The sequence below is a fragment of the Typopeltis vanoorti genome, chromosome 16, assembly GCF_054136105.1.
Source record: "Typopeltis vanoorti isolate ZY-2024b chromosome 16, IOZ_Tvanoo_1.0, whole genome shotgun sequence".
NCBI classification, from domain to species: domain Eukaryota; kingdom Metazoa; phylum Arthropoda; class Arachnida; order Uropygi; family Thelyphonidae; genus Typopeltis; species Typopeltis vanoorti.
The window spans coordinates 27,897,460-27,924,749 of NC_143564.1; the positions used below are offsets into that span (position 1 = coordinate 27,897,460).

Consider the following 27,290-nt stretch of genomic DNA (forward strand, 5'->3'; position numbering starts at 1 on the left):
TGTGGCTGACATACAAAACTTGCTCCAATTTTAAAATGCCATGTGTGACAGATAGCAATATCAATGGAGAGGTTAGTGTTACAGTTTCAACTCTCTACCTGTGTCATTCAGTTGGAGATATTTGTTTCACTAACATGTGGCATGCTAAGTGGCTGTAATATTAAAAATTGTAAACCATGCTGTGATAAAGTTTTTCACCAAAGAAGGGCTTTCTCCAAATGTTATCAAACAGCAATTGGATGGTGTTTATTGGAAGGAATGGGCTAAACAGTTTTGCCTAGGAAGAGAGAGAGCATCAAAGTTGATCCTCATGATGGTCACCTGGAAGTGATGACTGAGAAGAATGTCTCTCTTGTTGAGATCAAGCAGTTCCATCCGGGCAGAACATTGAGTAGTTCCACCTGTGTGGAATTGCTCAAAGACAGACGGTTGAAGCTCAAAGAAATCTCAGCAAGGTTAGAGCTTTCTATAACAATCATTCACAAGAAGCTTCACATCACGAAGGTCACTGCAAGGTGGGTGCCCTGACTTCTCTCTTCAATTCAGAAGGAGCATCATGTGACCTGTTCCTGAAAGTTTTTAGAGCTTTTCCAAGAGAATCAGAGACAAGTGCTGGAATTCATTGTCACTGGAGGTGAAACCGATGGTCCTTTATCATGATCCTCTTTCCAAAATGGAATCCATGGAGTAGTGCAAACCAGGCAAAGCACTGTTGCAAAAAGCCAAGATCACTCAGTCCATCAAGAAGATCATGGAAACAATCATTTGGGATTGCGGGGAATTCTCTTGATTGGCTTCAAGTAAAGGAATACTACTGTGAATGCAGAATATTATGCTTCACTCCTGCACAAACTGCATGATAGAGGAGAAGAAACGAGGAATGCTGAGTCATGGTTTGCTGCTTCTCAACAACGCTCCAGTCCATACGGCTATTGCTACAAAGGCTAGTGAAAGACTGTTGCTTCCAGGAGATTGAACACCCCCCCCCCTACAGCCCAGATCTAGCACCCAGTGATTACTACCTCTTTTTGAAACCGAAGAAAGAACTTGAGAAAGAAAATCTACAGATGATAATGACATGAAAGATGCAGTTTTAGGCCCTTTTCCAGATGAAAGTACAGCCTATTTTTTCAAGGGCATAGAAATGTTAATTCAAAGATGTGAAAAGTGTATTGAAGTAAAGGAAGATTATGTTGAAAAGCGACACAGTTGTTTTCTTTTTTATCACCTCTAAAAATTAGTCAGGCCAGAAACTTATGGACACCCACATAGCAGAAATATGCGAGAAGAAAGCAGTGCAGTTTGTTAATGTGCGGAATGAGTTTGAAGAATGAATTAAACTGTATAAGAGTGATGGACTGCATTTGAATGGTTTTGGTGTGAGTCATTTGGAGTAACTGCTGCTGAAAGGTAAAGAAATAAGTGCAGAGAATGTATCTGCACAACGCTGAAGTTGTATGAGACGTTAATCTTGAACAGACTAAGCCCAGAAATAGAGAAAGTGCTGATAAAAGAACAGGCAGGATTTAGACCAGGAAGATCATGCAGTGGACAAGTATTAAACTTAACACAGTTTATTGAGGATGGCTTTGAAAGGGGGTTAGCAATAGGAGCTGTATTAATAGATTTGACAGCAGCATATGACACACTAAATCTTAGAAAGATAATAGTCAAAATTTACAGCATGACAAACAGCTATCGGTTGGTGGAGGTATTCAGATTGCTGCTATTCAGCAGGAGATTCTTTGTTGATTTTCAAGACAAAAAAAAACAAAACAGATGACATATCCAGAAAAATGGTCTACCTCAGGGAAGTGTGCTCTCTCCCCTCCTTTTCAATATATATATACTAACGACCAACCTATAAATCCACACTCAAGAACCTTCTTATATGCAGATGACCAGGCAATAGCTTATCAAGCAAAATCCTTTGATAACATTGAGAAGAAGCTCACACAAGAACTAGAAACTCTTAAAGTTTACTATAAGGAAAACTAACTGAAACCATATCCCAGTAAAACTCAAATGTGTCTTTACCATCTCAATAATAGGGAAGCAAGGAGAGAGTTGAATATAGAATGGAATGGCGTGAAATTGGTCAATTATCGAAATCCAACTTACCTTACAGTCACACCAGATAGGACCTTATATAAGTGTCACACAGAGAAGATAGCAGCTAAAATTCAAACACGTAATAATATTCTGCACCGATTAACATCATCTCGGTGGGGTGCAAGTCCACAAGTACTGCACACTTCTGCACTGGCACTTTCTTTTTCGACAGCCAAGTATGCTAGCAATGTTTGGAAAGATCATCACATGTCAAAATTATTGACTAGGTTCTTAATGAAATGTGTTCGGCACATTACCGGCTGCCTTAAGCCCACAAAAATTAGCCATCTATACGCACTCTCTGGAATTGCACCTCCTCGTATCAGAAGAACAATACAGAGTAGATATGAGTGGAAACAACAACTAAATGATGAATGGCATTCTTTGTATGGACATGTTGTAAATAGGAAGCTAAACTCAAGGAAAAGTTTTATTCACTCAGTGGAGCTGTTGGTTGATTCCATAAAAGCCACAAGGTCAACAATGTGGCAAGAACAATCTCCAGAGGCTCTGAACTTAAACGAATCTCTTCCATCCCGCTTACATCTAGACTGGCAAAGACTTCGTTCTGGAATGGGCAGATCAAAGCAGAATATGGCCAGATGGAGCTACACAGACAATGACAGCTGCTCATGTGGTGAAGCACAAACTATGGATCATCTTCTGCAATGCCTAATAGACATTAATAATATAATGTACCAGAAGATTTAATGCAGTGTAATGAAACAGCTTTAAAGTATATTAATCACTGGATGAGTGAAATTTGACATTTTATGTTTTTGTGTAATATTTTATGCAAGTGGCATTTTTGTCTCTTAATGTATGCTTTTAATCCGTATTCTTTTAATGTCTATTTCTTTAAATGTATGCTTTTAATCATTTATATGTATGATCTTACATTTTCTGTAGTTCGCACATGAAATAAATAAATAAATAAATAAATAAATCTGATCAAGTAAGAATTGATATGAAAGAGCAGGAAAGTAAGAAAGGAGAGACTGAAGTGGTGTTATGAATGAAGAAGCGGGTAGCATGAGAATAGAGAATGAGAGAGCAAGTGTGCAAGACAAACAGGGAAATGGGGATGCTAAGAGTGGACAGGGGAACACAGTGTGAGAAAGGTTGATGCTCCAAGAGGATGTGAATGCATATGTAGACAAAAAGGGAAGGGGATGACCTGAAATCAAGGGAAAATATTTAGATATGAAGAAGGCTCTAATATGAATAAGGATAAAAAGAAATGTATGGAGAAGTCACATTTAATAACTGCTATCAGTGAAACTTGCAATAGATCAAAAAATGAGCTGTTATATTTGTATATGTAAGAAACAGGGCAAATGTAATGTTTGCATTAATTGAGTCTGTTCACCCAAGAATTGTTGGAATAAGTGAGATATAGTTGGATGAGAGTAATATCCTGACAGGAATAGAGATGGAAGGGTATGATGTGTTTCATGAAGATAGCAATGGTGAAAAGGGAGGTGGAGTGATACTGATGACAGACAAAGAGTTATGTCCATACAAGGTAGACACGCATGAGGGAAATAGTGGCAGTGATTTTGAGGCTGTATGGTGTGAGATAGAATAGAATCAAATTATGTGATTAGAATTTGATTCTATTCACAAATTTGAATAGAATCAAATTCTCAGTCAGATTTGCTATAGACCTGGTAATGTAGATGGTGGTGACCAAGAAATGCATAATCAAATTATCCAAGCAAATAAGAAAAGAGTGATCATCATGGACAATTTTAAATATATCATTCTAAACTGCAATGACGAGACAGCAAATGGAAGTAAAAAAAATGAGTTTCTTGAGTTTGTGAGGGATAACTACCTCAGGTAGTATGTAAAGGAGGGCACACAAGGATGAAGGATCTTGGATTTGATCATGTCATCGGAGGATGCTATTATAAATGAGGTGTTAAATCACCCTCCAGTTGGTGAGAGAGTGACCATGAAGTGATTACCTGGGTAGTTACCAGCAGTGTGATGACCACTTGAGGAAAAGGTATATGTGAAACTACAAGGATGGTGATTATGAGAAGCTTATGAGACAGCTAGCAGGTGTAGACAGCTAGCAGGTCTCCTTTCCAGCCAACTCCTCATTCCTCACGGAATGAGGAGTTGGCTGGAAAGGAGATCAATGCTGCTTGGGTGTTATTCAATAACTATCTAGTAGAAGCATTGTCAAAATGTATTCCAACGGTCAGAAGGTTAAATAAGGTAGGCGTGAAGTGGATGAATGAAGAAAGAAAGCATGTGATACAGAGGAAAAAGGCATTATGGAGCCAGAATAAGAGGAACGGTAATAATCAGTTTCATGAGGATTACAAAGAACAGGCAAGAGTGTGACTTGGTTGGTAAAGGTAGGAAAAATGAAATATGAGCAGCAGTTAGCTAATGAAGCCAAAGAGAATCTTAAGGAGTTCTTTCGATACGTAGCAGGGAAAAAAAAAAGAATGATTATTGAAAGATGATATTGATTGAAGAAAATGGTATAAGAACAACTGCTGCAGAAGATATAGTTAAAATATTTAATGAGAAGTTCATAATGGTCTTTCATTCTTGTGAATGTGAAATCATAGAGATTTTGAGAGCAGTTGGTGCTGAGGAGGATAGACTGACTGTAAGTGAGCAAGTGGAATATGGGGAATTCAGCAAACTTCATGTTAATAAGACTGTGGGACTTAATATATCACCATATATTTTTAAGGAATAAAGGCGATGGCTTCATTGGACAAAGGAGATGGATACACAGTGGTATACTTCGATTTTGCAAAGGCTTTTGATAGATTACCGCATGATAAGTTGATAGTCAAACTAGAGCAGATGGGGTTGAATATTAAACTAGTGCATTGGATCAGAGATTGGCTATCTAATAGATCTCAGCAAGTTGTATATTGGGGAGCAAATTCCCAGAAGAGGATAGTCACAAGTGGTGTATCTCATGGGTTTTAGGGACACTACTAACCTCTTTTTAACCTTTATGTTATTGATAATGAGGAAGATTTGGATGGAGATATTCAGTTGTTTGCAGATGATGCAAATTTGGGGAAACTAGGAGGAGTAGAGCAGATGTTGTGGCCTTTCAAGAAGACTTGAATAGACTGTGTGAATGGGTACGGGAGTGAGGATGCTAGTTCATTCTTTCCTCTCCCATTCTGTTTAAGTGCGACCATACCACCTGAGATTAGCTCTGCTAACACATTCCTGGATGCTAACTTTTGATATGCTTTCTTCTTTTCCTTCACTGCCTCTTTTACTTCCCGTGTCTACTATAAAGTTCTGATTTTTCTATCCTTGCAGACAACCTCACCATATGCCTCTCTGAATGAATCAATCACTGTTTTCTTCAGGGCTTGCCAATGAATCTCCAAGGTTTGGTAACTGTTCTCAAACTCTTTCATTTTTTTCTTGAATAACGTTTGTGTATTTTAGTTTACAGTTCACACTTGAGAGTTGCTCAACTTTTATTCGCTTTAAAACTTTCTTACATGTTATTCTTTTCAATTTTATCCTGCTCAAGATTAAATGGTGATAACTTCCAAGTTCAAATCCTCTGTACACTCTCGTGTCCTGTACCAGGAAGAAAACAACAATAACACAGTCAATGAGACTTTTCTTATTCCTTGCCTCTTCTCTCCATGTGAATTTGTGCACATTTTTATGTTGGAACATGATGTTAGTAATAACCAGTCCATGTCCTGAGCAGAAATCCAACAGGTATTTGCTGTTATTATTAGCTTTGTCTTTTCTCCAAGTTTTCCCAAAATATTTTTGTATGTCTGACACTCATTTCCTACTTTGCTATTTAGATCCCCAACAAGGTCCAACTTTTCATTTTTCATTGTGTCAGCTGCTTTCTCTAAAGCTTCAAAAAATTCCTCCACCTCTACCTTAGTAGAATCTTCTGTGCAACCATAGGTACAAATAAGTCTCATTGTCCAGTTCCCATTCTGATATTTGCCCACATTACTCTACTTGAAATTGCCTGACATTCAAGAAGACTAACCTCGTATTTAGTGTTGAATAATACATTTTGTATTTTTTGCTCAGAAATATCTCATCAGTTTTTGTCTTTTTTGTTTCAGTCACCCCTATTATGTTGATCTGGTACTTATCCAATTCCTCAGCTAGCTCCTCTTTACCATTCAGGCTTCTTATGTTGATAGTACTGTTCTTGAACTCTGGTGATGTTGTGTTGGGGTGTGTTTTAGGATTTGTTCCAATAGCTGACTTTTTGCTGTTCGACCTCATTCCCTGGCAAAAATAATGGGGGCCTTGTTTAACCGAGTGATATCAATGCAGTCATGAAATTCTGTCATGTTGTACAATCATTTTATATTGTGGTTTAAGCCAATAAGAATACAATTTGGTCAGCTAAATATCCCAAATTTCCAGCCCATCCTGGTTTGTTCAGTATCCAGGTAGATACCTTACAGGGTGCACCACGAGAAGGTGAGGACTGGACATTAGGTCAGAAGCTCTGGTCGGTTCTTCAGATTTCTTTAAAGGTTATGTGGAGCTCTCCTTTCAGTTATACAACTTTGACCCCCTTAAGCAACACAATGTAAGGTTTCAAAATATGGGAAACAAAGATGGGATGTAGAATTTACTTTACGCTTGGTGGGGATATATTGTTGGAAGTGGGGAAATAAGAGATCTTGGGATGATGGCGGATAAGAATCTAAAATTTAGAGTGCACATTGCCAACATTCTGAGGACAACACAATGAATTCTGGGAATAATGTGGAGGACAATGACTTGTAGAAGTAAGGAGATTCTTTTTCCATTGTATAAGGCTCTGATTAGGCTATTCATGGACTACTATGCACAGAATTGGTCACCTGGTTTTCAAAAGGGTTCAGAGGTGACTAAGGTAGTTTCTAATCTCTGGAATGTTTAATATGAGGAAAGGTTGAGAAGATGCAATTTACTGAGTCTAATGAATATGAAAAAGAGGGGTGATATGATAGAGATGTACAAGTTGGTAAGGGACTGTTAGAGGATCAATGTTGAAGAGGTTTTTCATAAAATGGTAAGAGATCAGCAGAGAACAAGAGGTCATCCCTGGAAGCTGCATAAGGATGGTGAAAAAAGGAATGAGAAGCAGGTTTTTGCATGCAGATTTGTGAATGATTCGAATGCCTTGCCTGAGAGTGTGCTATCAGCAGAGAATTTGAATGTGTTTAAGGCACAGTATGCTGAGCTGTGTGTATGACCAAGAGACCTCATAGATGAGTCTGTGACTCCATGGTGCCTTAGGGTAATAGTAATGACAACAATAATAATAATGTCTTATCAGGCCCCACAGCAGAAGATAACGATGACTGACAATGGTTAATAATATCAAATTTTCATATAAACTTATCTCATGTTGCAGCAAAACTCTAGGTAGAAACAGTAGATATACTGTGTAAAAGATCAGACATATCAGGAGATAGGATTGAGATTAATCAAGTTGAAGAGATTTAATATTTTTATTTAACAAAAGTAGATATTTTTTGGTTTTGCAAAGCTGTAAGATTAATAATGATCTTTCAGTCTGTGCATAAATATAAAGAGTTCTTGGGATCCAAAAGGTTTCTTTTATCCTGCTTTTATTCTGTATTTGGAACCTCATATTGTGTCATCATATTTTGGCCATACTGTTAGACAGGTGGCTGTTCATCATGATGAACATCCCAATCACATTAAATTCCATGAGCTGGAACAGCTGGAGCTTGCAGAACATGCCGTCTCCATAAAATATGAAGTTCTTTGGAGAAAGATTAAGGTCCTTCACAAAAATAGTTACCTTATGAAACGTTTATCCTAATCTCTTAATCCTTGTGTATTTCCTCCGCTAGATGCTGCCTTAGACAGTTGTCCCTCAAAAAATCCAAAATTCCAGCTCCTGTCTTGCTGCCTGCTGTCTCTTTTTCCCAGTTTATATCACTAGCGTTGGCAACCCATAATAATCACTCACTTGCACTTGCCAGACTAATATTACTAAACATTTCCTGCTCATTACAGTTATATTACGAGGTTGGTCTAAAACGTTCTCGTCCTAACAATGAAAAAACTAATTTATAATTTCAAAATTATTTTCATTTTTCACCATAATCTCCCTTAAGACTATTACATTTATTCCAGTGATGCTCTAGGTGCCAATATACTGTCCCTGTAGTGGTTCTCAATACCCCTCTACAGCTACAATCACCTCTTGATTTGAAGAAGAACGCTGACCAGCGAGAAAGAGTTTTAGTTCAGGGAAGAGATAGAAGTCAGAGGGAGTCAAATCTGGGGAATAGAATGGATGTTCCAACAATTCATAGTGCTGATCCCTTAATTTTCCCATTTCCAAAACACCTTTGTGGGCGGGTGCATTGTCTTGATGAAAGATGATTTTTTCTTCTGCAAACTGGGTCTTTTCTCATGAATTTTTTCGTCTAGTCTGGTTAAAAGATTGGAATAATATTCCCCAGTTATTACACTTTTCAAGATAATTAATAAACAAAATGCATTTAGCATCCCAAAACACCAATGCCATGACCTTTCCTGCTGATGGAACCGACTTTGGCACTGAACAATCGGCTTCTGTCCACTGATTTGACTGCTGTTTGGATTCTGGTGTGTAATGGTGAATCCAAGTCTCATCCATAGTAATAAATCAATGCACAAAATCAGTTTTATTCTTGTTAAAATGCTCCAATCACTGTTCAGATATTTATCGTGCAAGTGCTTTTTGATCTGCTGTGAGCAAGCAAGGCACCCATCTTGTGCAAAGCTTTTTCATATGCAATTCTTCATGCAAAATATATCCTACACCTTCTTTTGAAATGCCTATAGTGTCAGCAATTTCATGCACTTTGACTCACCAGTCATCCAATACTGTATCATGCACTTGATTAATGATTTCTGGTGTTGTTATACTTTTTGGACATCTTTCACATGGATCATCTTCAAGGCTGGTATGCCTACGTTTAAACTTGGCAACCCATTTCTTAATTGTCGAAAACGAAGGAGAAGAGTGCCCATAAACCTTTATAAACTTCGAATGAATTTCTTTTGGCATTAAACCTCATTTTAAAAAGAATTTTTTAACCACACTATACTCAATTTTATCGATTTCAAGGGATACAGACAACACTTTTGCTTCAGACAGTTATATAAGACAAACTACTTGATAGACTTGCAATTTCACAGGGATGCTTATGACAGATGTACCAACTTAGAAAAAAAGAATGTTGCTGATAGTGTTGCCATATATGGTCACGGCCGAGAACTTTTCAGACCATCCTCGTACCTGGTCTGTAGCAACATTCCACAAAATATCTTGTTGTGTAACCATCAACCTCACACCATATGCTCTCAAAGTCATTAGTGTTATCTCCACTATGATTCTCTACCTTGAGAGGGTACAATTCATCTCACATCACGAGTAACACTCCACTACCACATTTATGTTCCCTATCCTGCCAAAATGTGCCATGCCCATCGATTTCTTTCTCTATTAGAACATTTTCCTTAGTTAACCAAATATCACTAATACAATACAGACATTTGGGGAGAATGTTGTCTCCCTAAATGCCTGTGTCCCTATGTCTTCAAATGTAATCCATCTCTAGCATATAACTCTCTGCAGTCCTCAAATGTACACCACACATTCATATATTTAAGACCTTTTATCCTACATATTCTTGCCATCACCTCATTCATTATTACCACTCTTTTCCTCCACTCCTCATGATCATACTGGGTCAACATGCTCACTATCTTTCCTCAGACACATTTCTGCTGCATTATCTTTAATATCAACTTCAAATTTCACCCTACACGATTCACACTACCTCTCAAGCCATTCATCCCAACCGTTATTACCATCTCCTTCATGTTTTCACTAATCTTTACCCTCCAGTGCCACTCTCTCTCTCTCTCTCTCTCTCTCTCTCTCTATTATTCCACAAGGCAAGCACTACTCTGCACACCCCAAATCATCAAATCTCTATACATCATGCTCCAAACAGATTCATTACTCTTTCTCTGGTATGGCCAGCTCTTCAGTTTCTAATCTCTCTCTTCTTTAGACTATTACACTTTTTTATAAAATCTTTATCAAGTAGCTTTATTTTTATCCTCCTACATGTTTTGCCAATCTGTTTCTATTGGCATCCTCAGGGAATACAAATCAGTAAGCACAAAATGAAGGTTACAGACTAGGTTATAACTGATGGTTCTAAATCATACAAAAATTGGTATTGTACACTCTCTCTTCTTTCTTTCCCACTCTCTCAACCTTCTGTAATTTCCTCTCTTCCACTGTCTCTCCCATTCTCATTCCTTTCTCTCTCCCTAGCTCTCTGCTGCTTTGCTTCTACACTCTCAACTTTCTGCAATTTCCACTCTTCCCCTGTCTTTCTAATTCTCTCTCTTTCCTTTCTCCCATGCTCTTTGATGCTCCTGTCTTACACCTACTTTTGCTCTTCTGGATGCACTAGCCAACCACATGTACTTGACTCAAAATGCTTGACTCAATACAGAGGAGAGCAATTAGACTGATAAATGATCCATCTCTTACCAACTCACTACCCCCACTTTCACATAGACATTTAGTCTCTGCAATTTGTATATTCTATAAATATTTTCATGGAAAATGCTCATCTGAAACAGATCAATAATTCCTCCACTCTGTACTAAACCCATTAGAACACATACAGCCACTGCCCAACATTCCTTCACAGTACACCTTGAAACCCACAGAACAAGTTTCTTTTCCTCCTCCTTCATCCCTGCTACAACTGAACTGTGGAACAGTCTCCCCCCCTGATGTATTTCCCAAGGAATACAATATACGGGCTTATAAATTGAATGTCAACAAGTTTCTCCTTTCCCATCCCACTACCCATATATGGTACTAAAGTACTATAGGTTGACCAGCCAATCTCTCATACATGGGCCCAACATTAAAAAAAAAAAAAACCCTCTTCACCCTCCTAATATCTTCATTCACCTTCCTTAGCTCAGTCTTCATTTCCTCAATCTCCATTCTCAGCAGCTCTCTCTCTCCCCACACACATCTTTCTTTCGATTTACATTCATATACACACATAATCATGGACATCAGACAAACTATCTCGGTCTGCTACACTGTCCAAGGTTAAATCAATGTGTACATGTCTGTAATATTCTCCCCACCCTCCAACATGCTACTAGTATTCACAAACTGAATTTCACCCATTTCTGAAGAATATCTTGAGATCAAGATACTTATGTCTCCCAGTGCCTCCCACTGCCTACATTTCATGCACACATGCACATTTCCATCCTGCACCTGCCACATTTTTAACAGTGGGATGCGTACATACCACATGCATAGCAAGCAACAAAATCATCAACTATGCTATGAATAACGTAGTCTTTAAATGGTGTGAGATAGGTGAATTGCTAAAACTGGTGATAGCTATGATGAATACAATCAATACAATTAAATACAATACAGACAATACTGAGACAATAAAATTCTAATGAAATACTACACTAACATGTAAAAGACATCAATTTGAATAGCATAAACTTAAGAAATAGTACTGGCAATGAAATAAACACAATAATATCTTTTCTTACTACTAATACTTCGTTTTTTTTAACAGCTCATGACACACGTTACTTCCATCTTCACACTACATTGTGCGATGGGACTTCACTTGTAACCTTCTGTTTCCTCAATACCATTTTCTTGTAAACAACTATCTCATATCTATCAGACACCATCAAGCAGCTAATCTCTCATTCATTTTACTAATCTGATGCTCAGACCCATATGTCATAACTTAAATATCAGCTTATCATGTGGAATCTGGTTAAATGCCTTTGTGGGGAAAAAAAGAAAAGAAAAAATGCAGCATATATTTTTTCCTCAACTACTGATCTTGAATCTTTATTATAAAAGGGAATCAGGTTATTAAACCGAGAGTACTCCCTTAACAAATCCATGCTGATCACCACAGCATGAATATTACCCTCGCATGATCAGTGCTTGCTGGCCTGGTTGGCTGAGTGGTTAGTGCATCTGCTCCCCAGGCAAGAAACTGCGAGTCTGAATCCCACCAAGGGCATGGATGTTTGTGATTGTCCTACTAACTAATTACCATTGTCCTGGTGCAGTATGACTTTTGATGTTTGCACTATTAAAAAAAATAAAATTGCTCGGTGCTAGGTACAATCTCTCACTAATTTCTCAACTACAGAAGAAATACAAACCGGTCTATAATTTGAAACTCCCATTCTACTGCCAACACCATTATGCAATGGAACTATCTTACCATTCCTTCGGCTTATCTTCCTTATATTCCATAGCCAGACTTATTGAAAAGCCAATTCAAAAGAGAGCTGTCAGTTCCTTAGTATGTTCTCTTTAAAACATATGGCAAAATCCCATCCAATCTCATTGCCTTGTTGACATCCAGAGTACTTAATATTAGAAGCATACTCTCCTCATGCACTTCTAAACTTTGAGCCAACAGCACAAACTTCCCAGTTAATGCTACTGTAGTTAAAATCTCCCATAATGGATATATAATTTTCTGGAAGGATAGAGATGTGAAAAGAGGAGGGGGAATGCTGTTAAATTGCAGAGGAATTGTGTCTGCAAAGTGTGGAAGTTGATAGTGCATGCACAGATTTTGAATCTGTGTGGTGTGAAGTTGAAATAAACAGGTTAGTACATCTGATAGGCTGCTGTTATAGGCCAGGGAATGCAGAGAATAACGACTGTGAAATGTTTAAGAAAATCAGTTGGACATGTAAAAAGAAGGTGATCCTGATGAGAGACTTTAATTACAGGAATGTAGGCTGGAAGGAAGAGATATTGTATGGGAATGAGGAGAGTGAGTTTGTGGAATTTCTGAGAGATAAGTATCTTAAGCAGCATGTGATTGAAGCAACTAGATACTTTGATGTTGTGGATTTGGTGATAACTTCACAAGATGTAGCTGTCAATGAAGTGTTGACACTGCTGCCGATTGGTGAGAGTGATCATGCGGTACTGCCAAAAATGGATACATGTGGAAGTATAACGCAAGTGATTATAGAAAGCTATGTAGTCAGTTAGCATCAGTATGTTGGGTAAATGAGCTGAGCAGAAAAGATTCTTCCTTCTGCTAGATGGCAAGCAGAAGGAAGAATAATTATGGCAGATTAACAATGGTGGATAGTCGTGGCAGGAGACAAACAGCTGCAAAGGATATAGTGGAATTATTGAATGAGCTCTTTATCAGCATATATAAGACTGGTGTAAATGATCCAGTGCAATATATAGAAGAGAGGCAAGTATTAGGAGGATTGAAAGTGAAAGAAACAGAATTGTAGCAGATGTTGGTTGGGTTAGATGTGAATAAGGCTGTGGGAATAGATGACATATCACCACGTATTCTTAAGGAACGTGCACCACAGTTGGCTATGCCCTTGACCTGGTTATTTAATGAAAAACTTGCAATGGGTAGGATTATTAAGAAGTTCAAAGAAGGCAAAATAGTGCCACTCCACAAGAATGGTTATAAGACAAAAGTTTCCAACTATAGGCCAGTCTGTATAACTGCAGTTGTGGTGAAGGTGTTGGAGTGATTGGTCAGGAATAGAATACAAAATTGGATTGATGGACATAGCATTCTTTATGATGGTCAGCATGGATTTGTAAAGGATAAGTTCTGTTTTAGTAATTTACTTGCATTTTATGATAAAGTGACAAGTGTGTTAGATAAAGGAGAATTATATACAGCAATATTCTTAGACTTTGCAAAAGCATTTGATAGATTACAACATGATAAGTTGGTGTACAAGCTGCAGAGGAAATAGATAGTATATTGGTTAGATGGATCAAGAACTGAACAATAGATCTGAACAATACCAGCAGGTTGTGTATGATGACGCAGTGTCTCAAAAAAGAGGGTAATCAGTGGATTGCTCAAGGGTTTTGTTCTTGGGCCCCTGCTGTGTAACTTGTTTGTAAACGATATATCATGTAGACTGACTGGGATCTTCAGTTATTTTCTGATGATGCAAAGTTGGGAAGAATTATAAGTAGCCCTGCTGATGTTAAATCCCTTCAGGAAGATTTGAATAGACTTTTTCCTTGGACAAAAAAGTGGGATTGTAGTTTTAATATCAATAAGTGCAAGCAAGGTATTGCATTTTGGAGTGCAGAAATATAAGGCTGTGTACTATATCGATGGTGCCATACTGCAGGAAGTGGATAAGATTAGAGATATGGGATATTGTTAGCGTTGCAAAGTTGGGATATTGTTAGTGTTGTCAGGGCATATTGTTAGTTTTGCAAAGGCTGCACATCGTAGTTTTGCTATGATAAGAAGTATTCTAATATGAGGGATAAGGAAGTCGTTGTGTCACTGTATAAGGCACTGATCAGACCACACTTGGAATATTGTGCTCAGATCTGGTCACCTGGTTTTCAATGTGATGTGGAGACATTGGAGAGGGTCCACAGATGAGTGACTAAGACAATATCATTAGTTTGGAATGCTGGCTATGGAGAGAGGTTGAAGAAATGTCAATTGTAGAGTTTGGTGGATAGGAGGTGAGAGATGATATGATAGAAACGTTTTAGTTAGTGAGAGGATTTTATTAGATTAATCCAGAGGGGATTATAAAAAGAGTAGAAGGTGAGAGAGAAAGAACCAGAGGTCATTCCTGGAAGTTATGTAAAAGTGTGGTGAAGAGTGGTGTGAGGAATAGATTTTTTACAAAGAGAATTGTCAGTGAATGGAATGCATTACCAGAGTGTGTTGTTAACACAAGGAGTGTTAAGGATTTTAAGATTCTGTATGGTAAATATGTTGTCAGTTGAATGAACCTCCCACGATTAGTCTGTCGACTCCATGGAGGGTGTAATAATAATAATAATCACTGATTTCGCACTTGCCAAATTCAACTAAACATCTCATGCTTTTCCCCATCTGTGTTTCCTGGCTTATAGCAATATCTCATAAATATCCTATCCTGCCACCTCCACCTCTCACTCTTAGAACCATTAATGCCATTCCCCTACAAATCCTCCACTTTGATAAGATACCACTGCATTTGTCCAGATTTTCCCAAATATTCTATATCCTTCTACTAAAACTTCTTTTCCTTTTAGTATATCATCTTCAGTCAATTATTCCTATTAGTATATCGTCTTCAGTCAATCATGTTTCACTGATCACAATAATCGTGAGACAAGCTGAAGCTATTAATGCCACCAATTCATATCCTTTATTCCTAATACTACTGGCATTTATATAAATATTAATGAATTTTCAGTCAGTATTTCTATACCTATTATTGTTCTGTCCAAACTTCCTGTGGCTCTGCATTACACCATATGTTCTCCTATCTCCCAAGTGACTAATACACAAGAGGCTATCCTTGCTAACGTACATCCTGGCAACTCTAGTTTTCTTTTCCTTACACTCTCACTTGCCTAGAGAACAACATTCTTTCCTGATGCCTATATCCTTCATTGTTCAATTGCAGTCTGTTCTCACATACAGTTCATTCTACCCTCAAATTCACTCCTGGCATCCACATAATCGAAGCCTCTCTTTTGAAATATTTTTGCTATCATGCCATTGATTATTCATGTTCTTTTCCTCAACTCTACATCACTTCTGGGTGTGTCTGGGTATATTTTAATTAAAACTGAAACTTACTATCTTTTGTCTCACACCCTTCTGCTATACAAACTCGAGTATTAACCTCAGATCTCTTGATACTTGTCCTATCAAGGTACCTTTCGTGGGTGGGCTGGGTAAAAAATGAAGTTTTTTATCAGTGTAATATGACTGTAAATTGTATGTGTTATTCTACCTAGTTTGTCTGTTTTGCAGGATGAAAAATAAAACTCCACTTTCTAGGAGAAAAACCATGCAATCTTCATATGAGACTGGCTAACCAGCTGAAAAGCCATTATAAAGATTCTTCCTGTGTGTGTGTGTGTGCGTGTGTGTGTGTGTGTGTGTGTGTGTGTGTGTGTGTGTGTGTGTGTGTGTGTGTGTGTGTGTGTGTGTCTCCACCTGAATATCTCTCTTTAGGCTACAAACATTAGAAACTGGGCATATCCATTTTACATCATTAGAGATTAGATTATGGCTTCTGTAAAATATCAGATGCTAGTTAACAATACATTAGGTGTGTAAATTATTCCAGTCTTGGAATTATTTCTACATTATAATACAGTTTGTTCATTTTTGTTGTATACTCAGCATTAGTATGCATTTAATTGAATTAACAATTTGAGGATAAATGCTGTTTCTGTTCAAATTAGTTCTGGTTAGCTCTTATAGAAGTCATGCTGTGAAAAAAGCATCTATATCATTAAAACATTTAACCGCACATGGATTATATCAGATATCTGCAAAATTTTTCAAAATATTCTTACACCTCCTCCTCCTGAAAGTATCTTCAGGACTGAGGTAAGGTGGTACAACACCAGGCAACTCGTTGCAAAGGTGGAGCAAGCTACTAACACTCCTGTCTCAGTATCTCCTATAATGCAAAATATATCTCCTTGCAGATATGTGTAATGTTATGCATTAAGGGAAGGGCCACTACCCAGACTAGTTTTGACCTTTATTGAGGTCTCTTCAGTGGGAGCCAGGCACAAGTTGAGATACCAGGCAGAAGCATTAGCAGCAGGTCATCTCTACCTATAGGAGTTGCCAAATGGTGTGCCACCCTTTTTTAATAAATTACTCTGGATTTAGAGAGGCAACTCCTATAGGTAGAGATGACCTGCTGCTAATGCTTCTGCCTGGTATCTCAACTTGTGCCTGGCTCCCACTGAAGAGACCTCAATAAAGGTCAAAACTAGTCTGGGTAGTGGCCCTTCCCTTAATGCATAACATTAGACATATCTGCAAGGAGATGTGTTTTGCATTATAGGAGATACTGAGACAGGAGTGTTAGTAGCTTGCTCCACCTTTGCAACGAGTTTCCCTGGTGTTATACCACCTTACCCCAGTCCTGAAGATACTTTCAGGTGCAAACTTTGTTTGCACACACTTGGATAAAGGATTAAACTAAATTTATTATACTCTAACCAAGTGAAAAATAAACTTTCAACCTCCTCCTCCTTACTTGTTCATTTCTTTCTATCATAAGATTCTGAAGCATATCCTCCAGATCCACTGTAGTTGAAGCATGTTTGGCAATTTCTTCTGTTAGTTTCATCAGTTTTCTTTCCTCTTCTGTAATTTGCACAGGTGTCTGTACCAATTTATTCAGTATCTGATGCAGAAAGTGATGAAGTTCTCCACTTATTACTATTATAAAACAAAAAAAAACTTAAGACAAAAAAAATATGGAAAATATCTTATACTAAAAGTAATACATGTACTTCATCTAAATAAGACACATCATGCTATAGATCAGGGGTGTTCAACCCGTAAATTGCAGAGCGATTTTTGGTCGATCTCTTGTGTATTCCTCCTTACTTACAAATTTAATTATAACTGAAAACATAATATTTTATTTATCATTATTTTGTATTATTTTTAATTAACTTTAAGTGTATTGCTATTGTTTATTTATTTTTTGTTAAAATTGTCAAATCAGTAATTTTCTTATAAGTCCAGGTAAATGAATTAATTTGAATCAGTGGAAGTCAAACAGCAAGCCGAGTTAATACGATTATAAGCAAAGTGTAAAAACTCGATTGTAGCTTAAATATTAAATATTTCAAAGCACATTACATCGATTTTTTACTTAGGTTAAGTTCCATGTGAATATTGTAAAAAAATAAACTTTTTTTGTCTCGGTATAGTTTGTATTAGATGTTTTTGTAAATAACTCTTTTGAAACTAGCTGTATATACTGCTTTAATAAGAACATGTCAGAGTGTTAAAAAGCATTAGAAAGATTGTTATTGAAACTTGTATGTATGAGAAAGGCTTGCAGTCTCTAAGTGTAACCATCTCCAAAGTCAGTCAGAAGGAGTTCAAACAACTTTCCGATGGCCGGCAACTTATCAAAAGAAAGCAGAGGAGAACAAAAGGCGTGCCGAACTTGAAACTTAAGATGAAAGACTCATACCGATTCTTTGGGGTTGCCAAACTTCATGCGAGAACTCAGAAGAGGCCTAATAAAAAGGGACTGAAGCAAGCAGAATGGGTACCGGTTCCAGAGTCGCCATCAGAGAGACTGCCCGGATCCACATTGCTTGAGAGAGGAGTTTCCCGCTTCCAGAAAGGAGCTTCTAGGTTCTACATCGCTAGAGAGAGACTACTTCTAGGCCACAGACAAGGCTTCAAATTGCCAGAGAAAAGTTTCCAGGCCAGATTAATGCCAGACATCCACCAGTGTGTCGTGTTTTCATTACAATTTGATGAATCAAACAACTTCACTGATATTGCTCAGTCAATGTTATTTATTCGCATGGTATTTCAAGATTATTCAAGTAAAGAAGAACTTTTGAAAATTATACCATTATTGGGAAGGACTAGGAGAGAAGACATTTTTTCAACATTTGATGAATTTGTGAAACAACACAAACTTCCACTTTTTAAACTTGTGTCTATTACTACTGATGGTGCTCCTGCAATGATAGGTAATAAATCAGGCTTCATTTCATTATGTAAAAACGATGACAAATATCCAGATTTTTTAACGTGCCACTCTATTATTCACCAACAAGTACTGTGTAGTAAAAGATTAAACGCAAAAGATGTTTTGGATATTACATTTAAAATTGTAAATTCTGTTCGAGGAAAAGTCCTGCAATGGCAGCTATTTAAATTACAGGCAGATGATGATAGGGAACTTCTGTTGTACAATAATGTTCGTTGGCTCAGCAGAAGTCAATTTTTAGAAAGATTTCTTGTATTAATTAATGATATAAAAAGTTTTCTTGATGAAAAAGGAGATATTTATCCACAATTAAATGATAAAAGATGGTTGTTACAGTTATCATTTTTAATAGATTTCTGTATGAAATTAAGCAATTTAAATTTAGAGTTATAAGTTGGAGATAAAAATTTAATTGACATGTTAAGTTCAATAAAAACTTTCCAGCAACACTTATTTAAAGAAAAATATAAATGACTGCGAATTTAGACATCTCCCATATTTATTAAAATTTTTTGAACAAAATCAAGAAATGCTTCGCTATGATTTAAAAGAATTTATTCATGAAATAGAATTAGTTGAGGAAAAATAAATTCAAGATTTAAAGATTTTAATAAAATTGAAATAATCGTATCTTTTATCAATAATCCATTTCAAGAAAACTTGAACATCACAGAAATTTCAAATAAAATTAGTGGGCTGTTAGATATAAACCAAGCTGAAGTAGAACTTGAGATAATCAAAAAAAAAAAAAAAAAAAAATCAGCTAACGCCTTTTTATTCCCGTATATACGGGAGTAGGCGAGGCCATTTAGCCCTATCTAACTTTTGGAGACTGAGTGGGCAGTTCAATCTCCACTGGTACCCAATCAGAGACAGATGGCCCAAGGCTATCACTAATTAAGCGGTACGCAGTGAAGAGAGACGGCTCAAATGTGCCGCCATCTCGTGGTCTCTAACCCTAACACAATATATTTAATGTCTGAAATAATGTGGGTTCTACGGTCGATTTTCTTGAGTTTACAGGACGAAAAACCCGAGTTTCCGGGAGGAAAAACCTGCTTGCCCGTGCCAGAGATCGACTAACTCGGGAACCGGTCGAAAAAAGGCTTAGAAAAATTTTCTCTAGTCGCCGACTAGACTCGAAACCAAGACTTCCTTCGTGCGGCCTAGCGCGGTGGTGTGCAAACGCCACACTTGAGATAATAAACATTCAAAATAGTTTACATTTAAAATCAATAAACAATGAAGTCATTTGGAAGTATGCACATGAAAAATTCCCAATATTAACTGATATAGGGCGAAAAATTCTGTCGTGTTCTGGATCTACATACTTGTCAGAATCTGCTTTTTCAAATATGACCGTCATAAAAAATCAATTAAGAAACCAAATTACAAATGATCATTTGGATGATTGTTTGTGATTGGCCTTCATTCTTCATATCAACTTCTTCATATCAACTTGACTATGAAAATATTGAGAGGTCCAAACAATGCCAAATTTCACATTAACTTATTATTATTATTATTATTATTCAGGCCTCCATGGAGTCAAAAGACTCATTGTGGGAGGTCCTTCCTAAGAACATAAAGTCTGTCAAGACTCATCAAGGGGAGGTCCCCCCTAAGAAACACAAAGTCTATCATACCACTACTTAAACTCATTGACCGTTCTCGCTCTCACCACTCCATCAGGCAATGCATTCCATGGTTCAACCACCCTCCACGCAAAGAAACCACTCCTCACCCTCTTGCTCACAGTTTCCTTTCGTAACTTCCAGGGATGGCCTCTTGTCATCACTCCTTCCCACTGTTCAACCAAGCGAAAGAACTCCCCAGTGTCAACCCCGTAACCACCTCTCAACAGTTTAAAAGTCTCAATCATATCACATTTCCTGTGACTTGTGAATTTGTAATCAATCTGTTGTTTTTTCTAACTTTGGTTTTCCAAAATAGATAGATAAATATTTTATTCCAATATATTGAGACTGAGAATCTTGACATTCATAAATAAAGAACATTACAGTTCCATTGTATAAGGTGAATGTGGAACTAATAATAATAGTAATTGGGGATGGGAGAACAAGAGACCATCTGCAGAAACTATACAAAGGTCATGTAGGAAAGGAATTGAAAAGAAGAGTTTCTGCATGGTGGGTAGTGAATGAGAGGTGAACGTTGCAGACTGGGTTGAGTGTTCCAACACTGAATGCCTTCAAGGCAATGTATAATAATAAACATCATGGCCTGTGAGTGTTCGACCTCCCATTATGAGTCTTCTGACTCCATGGAAGCTGGGAAGTAATACTAATAAAGATTCTTCACTGATATCATGAAGAATTGAACCAAAATTGAAGAGCACATATCAAATCATTCATAAAACTGCACTATTCATAAGACAAAGTATAAATCTGATTTCCTTTTCTTTTTACCTTTATAAGTTTACACACACACACAAAAAAAAAAAAAAAACCATTTTGTGTATGTGTGAGAAGGGAAGAATTATGAATACCTTCAGGTTAAAAGCCTGGTTGGTTGAGTGGTTAGCATATCCACTCTCCAACCAAGCTGCGTGTCTGTATCCTGCTGTGGGCATGGATGTTTCTGATTGTGTTTAGGTGAGAGATGAATTTCAACATCTGGTGTGAACACTGCCCCACTTACAGGAGGCTTGAAAAAATTCCATGTTTAGTGTCTAGAACAAGAACTCTGGACTATGGAAAAATAAATTAAAATATTAAAAAGATATATATGCAATTAATAAAAAAATAGAAAAAATCCTTAGACCACCCACAGTAGTACAAATGTATTACAGGTTGACAAAAACATTATGTGAATGGGGATCCATTAAAAAAAAAAAATGTAATTTTTGCATTTACTTCAAACCAGTGCTGATTATAATATGAAATACAATACAACTTATTAAAAACAAATATTTTGTGTAATTAATATAAATACTTAATTTACCTTTCAAGTCATTTCCATGATCTTCAGTGTTACTAAGTGAAAAATTCCACTCTATTTTTGCCCATTGCTTGACTAAGCTCTTACAGTCTATTTGGTTTCCACCTCCCATATACGATGGAACAATAATAACATCACAAATTTCCTCCTGACCAATATCTTCTGTTAACTGACAAAATCTGGAATAACTCTGAACTGCTTCTCTTATGACATCTGGAAGAAGTTTACTGATCTGCTCGATGTTTTTATGGAGAAAAGATATAATGGAGATTATATGCACTTTTCTGACTGCATCTTCCAAGACCCTAAATACCCTTTCAGCCTCCACACTTAATCTATTTTTCAATTTTTGAGAAATTTTCATTTGACTTTTTTCTTCTGCATTTAGCTGCAAGAGATTTGCTGAGTCTTCAGTTATACTGCTCTGACTACTGGTTGCAAGATATCCAGTATGAGAAGGGTTCTGATGACTATTCTCAAAGTTTTTTTGATCTGAAGCTTTACTGGAACTCATTGAAAGTTGCATGAATTTCTATCTTGTTTATAAATAAGAATTTATAAAATATTCAGTTCCCTTATACACCATACATTTTTTTCTAATGTGCATGTCAGTTGCTTCTCATAATCTGAAAATTGCAAATAGTCTTTATTTACTGAGATGAACTGTTTATTTATATGAATAGTTCAAAATATGTTTTTAAATAATTTCAAAATATAAGCAATTAAAGTAAGAATACACTAATACCTCTCTATACAGCCCCTCTTTATACGGCTTTTTGCTATAACAGTCTTGTGTAATTATGGCGAAGTTTCGATTTACTGCCTACAATTTTTCAATGTTATTTTTTTATTTTTTTTTATTTTTATTTTTATTATTACGGGCAACTCCAGGGAGTCATTAGACTCATCAAGGGAGGCCCCAAATCATATTCATCACAACTATTCGACATTCATACAATAACTATCATACCTCACCTTAAACTTATTCACTGTCACAGCATCCACCACAGACTCTGGCAACCCATTCCACTCATTCACCACTCTAAAAGTAAAGAACCCAGCTCTAAAACCTTTACTAACCACACTTTTGCCCAGTTTCCATGGATGTCCCCTAGTCCTCCCACAACCAGCCATTCTCAAAAATATCTTCTGAATTAATTTTATAGAAACCCTTCAGTAATTTGAATGTCTCAATCATATCTCCCCTCCTCTGCCTATCAACCAATTTTTGCAACCCACAAATCCTCAACCTGTTCTCATAAGGTTCATTCCACAGGCCTGCTATCATCTTGGTCACTCGCCTCTGGATCCTCTCAACCTCCTCCCCATCAAGAAGAAACCTAGGTGACCAAATCTGGGCACAGTAGTCGAGATGGGGTCTTATCAAGACTCGATACAGAGGAACAATAACCTGCTTGTCTCTGCCTGTCAACGTATTCTTCAGCAACCAAGTGATTTGATGAGCTGATTTGGCCACTTTGGCAATGTGTCCTCTAAATTTCAACTCCTTATCCACCAACACTCCTAAATCTCATGCCTCATCAGTTTCCTGGAGTACAGTTCCACCAATGTAGTAAACTGCTGCTAATCTTTTCACCCCAAAATGTATAACCTTACATTTTGCCACATTAAATTGACATCCAATCTCCTTAGCCCAGGCCTCCAATCTAATCAAATCTTCTTGCAAAATTTTGACATCATCTGCATTCACTATTTCCCTACCCAACTTTGCATCATCCGCAAACAAATGAACTGTTCCTCTCGGATCCTTTCCTATATCATTAATGAACAATTTAAACATCAGTGGTCCAAGAACAGATCTTTGTGGCACACCACTAGTCACAGGCCATCTTGTGGACTCTACTCCTGAATAAACCACTCTCTGATATCTCTCCGTCAACCACCCTCCTATCCATCTCACCAACCTTATATCCATCTCCATATACGGCCAAAAAGTTGGGAAATCCCGTGTACATCTTTAGTCACATGTTCTAGGCAGGCCGCACCGCTCCGCGCAGGAATGCTACTTGTGTCGTCATGTAGTCGCACAATCTTCGTGTAGCACATAATTCGTCCCCGCCTTCTGTAAACATGTTCATGAGTAGATGCATTTAGTGATCAGTTTAGTAAATTAGGTAAATCCTCAGTATCAAAAGTAGAAGTGTTTGTTTCTTCTTGCATTCTGTTTCAACTATAAACATTGTTGATAAGCACATAATATGCATTTGTATGTAAATACATATTAAAGTGTGTATGTATTTGTGTTGCTATAAAGTGTGTACATTATAACTGTTATAATATTTTGTTTTTTATTTAGAATCCAGTATGTCTTTTGGGGAAACATGAGCCCGAAACATTCTTTAAATTTAGAGAGTGATGGAGTTAAAAAAAGAAGCCGAAAATCTGTCTCACTAGAGACTAAACTAGATGTTTTGCGTCGTATTGAAGTTTCTGAAAAAAATTGTTGATATATTGTAAGGCATTAGGGCTTGCAAAATCTATAGTTCAAACAATTCGTGCTACCAAAGAAAAAATTAATGCACATTCACAATCAGCTGCACCTTTAAGTGTTTCAAAATTAACATGCCAAAGAAGTAGCAATATGGAAAGAATGGAAAAATTATTGAACATATGGATTGAAGACAACCATCAACGGAGGATGCCAATGAGCCAAATGACTATCCAGGAAAAGGCGAAAAGTATTTTTGAAAATTTGAAGAGTGAAGATACTAGTGAAGGTCCGGCAGATGAAACTTTTCTAGCAAGCCATGGTTGGTTTGAAAAATTTTAAAATCCCATAATTTGCATAAGATTAAAATGAAAGGTGAAGCAGCTAGTGCTGATGCCGATTAAGCTTGAGCCTATCCAAACATTTTGAAATCAATTATTGAAAGAGGTGGACACGTTCCTCAACAAGTTGAAAGTTTATTTTTCACTAGGTTAGACTATAATAAATTTAGTTTAATCCTTTATCCCAGTGAGAGCAAACAAAGTTTGCGCCTCAACAAGTTTTTAATGTGGACAAAACAGCACTTTATTGGAAAAGAATGCCTGAAAGAACTTACATTTCAAAAAAACAATGACCCTAATCCAGCCAATGGTTCAGGGTGCAATAGCTACTTTTAAGGCATATTATTTATGAAGAACCTTACGAAAACTTATAAATGAAACCGATGGTGAATCGTCAATTAAAGAGTTATGGAAAAAATTCAGCATCAAAGATGCTGTGGACAACATTAGCGAATCATGGAATGATTTGAAATTAACCATAATCAACCATGTGTGGAAAAAAATTTGGCCAGAATGCATTACAAGCATGGATTCTGAATTTGAACCCTTTCTGAAATTAGACAAAAGTGGTATAGGTGGCACGTCTGAAAAGATCAAGATAAGATAAGGAATCGTGACATGATTGGTTGTTCATATGATGATGTCATTGTGTGTGTGTGATGTCATGAGTTTGGAATGATTGGAATTTCCCTTGGGCATATGTGTCCGTGACGTCAGTTCTTGTGTTTTGGTTCATATGGCATTGTAAGTGATGGTTAGAGATAAGGATTCCTGACGTGGTTAGTGGGGAAGTTTGAAAAAGATCAAGATAAGATAAGGAATTGTGTTGTTAATGTGTGTTGTTATCAGATGAAGAGGTGACGTAATTTGTTAGTTGTAAATAAATGACTTTATTGTTTTGAATAGAAAAGGAAGATATATTAGTGGATAAGGATTTGTAGTGACGTCCATTTCATGGATGTGTGCTGTGCTGAATTGTAGATAAGTAAATGGTTTGTGTATGGCATTATGGGTGATGGATAGTGATAAGATGATGTTTGGAATGTTAGGAATTTTGCTGGGCCCTCATCTATCAGGGACATCGCGCGGTGTGTTTGGTTTAGCATTGCGGATGATTTTTGAGATAAGGAATCGTGACATTATGTGTTTGGAAATTTCTGGGGAATATATGTCTTTGTGACACACATGGTGTTTTGGTTTGCCTATGGACTTGTGGGCGATGTTTTGATATAAGATATCTTGGAATTTTCCAGAGTGACAAACATCCGTCATTGTCGTCAAGTTTTGTGTTTGGTTGTCTATAGATGGCAGTACTAATTTTTCAATACAGTTTGGGGTATTTCTTTCCTGTTAAAAGACTATGGGAATTCATAGAGTAGAGTAGAGTCTAGATGGCAGCAGGTTTAGGCTTTTCTGAATAATTTAATTATATGCTGGTGTCCCTCAACCACAATTTTTTTTTTCTCATATACAAAACTCTTCCAAATATTTTGATTTGTCTACATTAAGATCTTAAACTTCATTACTTTTGCTAATTAAAGTTATCTTTTTTTACAAAATGTTTTGATTTGGTATTTTTAGTTTACAGTCAAGAGAAAAACAAAATGGTATTTTAAAAAAATTAATTAAAATAAACAGAGACTTAAATGTATTTCTAGACTACATAAAAATTTGTATGTAGTCTAGAAATTCTAATGATAATTTAAATTACTTAGTCTTTCCAGAATGGCTCTTCTAAATGCGAATATTCCAAAAAAGTTGAATTTTATATCCACAGCACAACACACACTCATGCATGAGTTGAAAGAACAATATTTCTGTAAATAACCAGAAAATCTAGTTGACTACATCCTTTAGATTTCTTTCCCACAGTGCTCATGTTTTCCCAAGCTATCTGTCCCCCAATGACATCATAGTATTGAGGCTACTTGTGACATCCTGTTTTTGGAATTCTGGTAGATTTGTTATTAGGACTTATAATTTTTTTTTCTTTATTTTAATTTAAAAATCAGTCAACTACATTTTCCTAGCCAGAATAACTGAGCAATAAATAAATAAAAAATAAATAACTGTGTGTGAATTCCCCCCCCCCCAACACTGCTTATATTTTCATTAGTCTTTGTTGAAGATTACTCATTAATTTTCGGTCTTAGTTTTCGCTTCTCTTTCAGTTTCCCACAGTAACTAGGTGATTTTAGTATTCATGTGAGTTGAACTATCATTTTTACAGTAGAGGCAATAATTTTTCATTAACTCAACATGTCTTTTCCTGACTAATATCTGCCAGTGACCAACAAATTCACATCTCTAGAAGCGTAGAGATGCGATATTTTTTTTTTACAATAATTAAACAGAATTGCATTAAGGTATAATGTTGTGAATTTATATATCAATTTGTAATCAGAATAATTGAGTAAAGTTTCACTGTGGAAAACGCAACAACAGCACACATCTTTGTTCATTAAGTTACAAATGTTTGAAAACGTGTTTTTAAAGTTAAATATAGTGTGGCTTTTTGTCACAAATCGTGCTGCAGTTGTGCATCGGTTAGAAACAAGTGTCCTTCAGTGGTATTATTGTTTAGAACTGTGTTGTATATATTGTGTTTTCACTGCCGTTTGTTTCGCTATATCAACGTGTAAAGATGGCGTCCAACAAGAAACGTACGTCAGCGGCGCGCAGGACTTCTACTACTACACGAAAGGCTGGCTCAGCGTTAGATTTTTCGCAATGGATGCGTTGCGGAAACTGCTACATGTATGCACCGAAAAATGTGAAGGATCTGTGGTCGGTCTGGCAAAATGAGAAGAACGAAAATGTCG

At 36.8% G+C, this 27,290-nt stretch overlaps 1 protein-coding gene across 3 annotated transcripts in view; it reads right to left on the reverse strand.

Annotated features, from left to right (window-relative positions):
* The window catches only part of LOC150097906 (dynein regulatory complex subunit 10-like), a 179,495-nt gene that overhangs the window by 129,448 nt on the left and 22,757 nt on the right, over positions 1 to 27,290 (reverse strand). For all 3 annotated transcript variants that reach the window (XM_090406507.1, XM_090406505.1, XM_090406506.1), the window contains exons 2-3: positions 21,682 to 22,304; positions 17,230 to 17,414 (exon numbers count right to left, since the gene is read on the reverse strand). In XM_090406507.1, coding sequence (XP_090262633.1) covers positions 17,230 to 17,414; positions 21,682 to 22,204 — 708 coding nt within the window. In that variant the 5' untranslated portion in view covers positions 22,205 to 22,304. The remainder of the gene's footprint in view (positions 1 to 17,229; positions 17,415 to 21,681; positions 22,305 to 27,290) is intronic.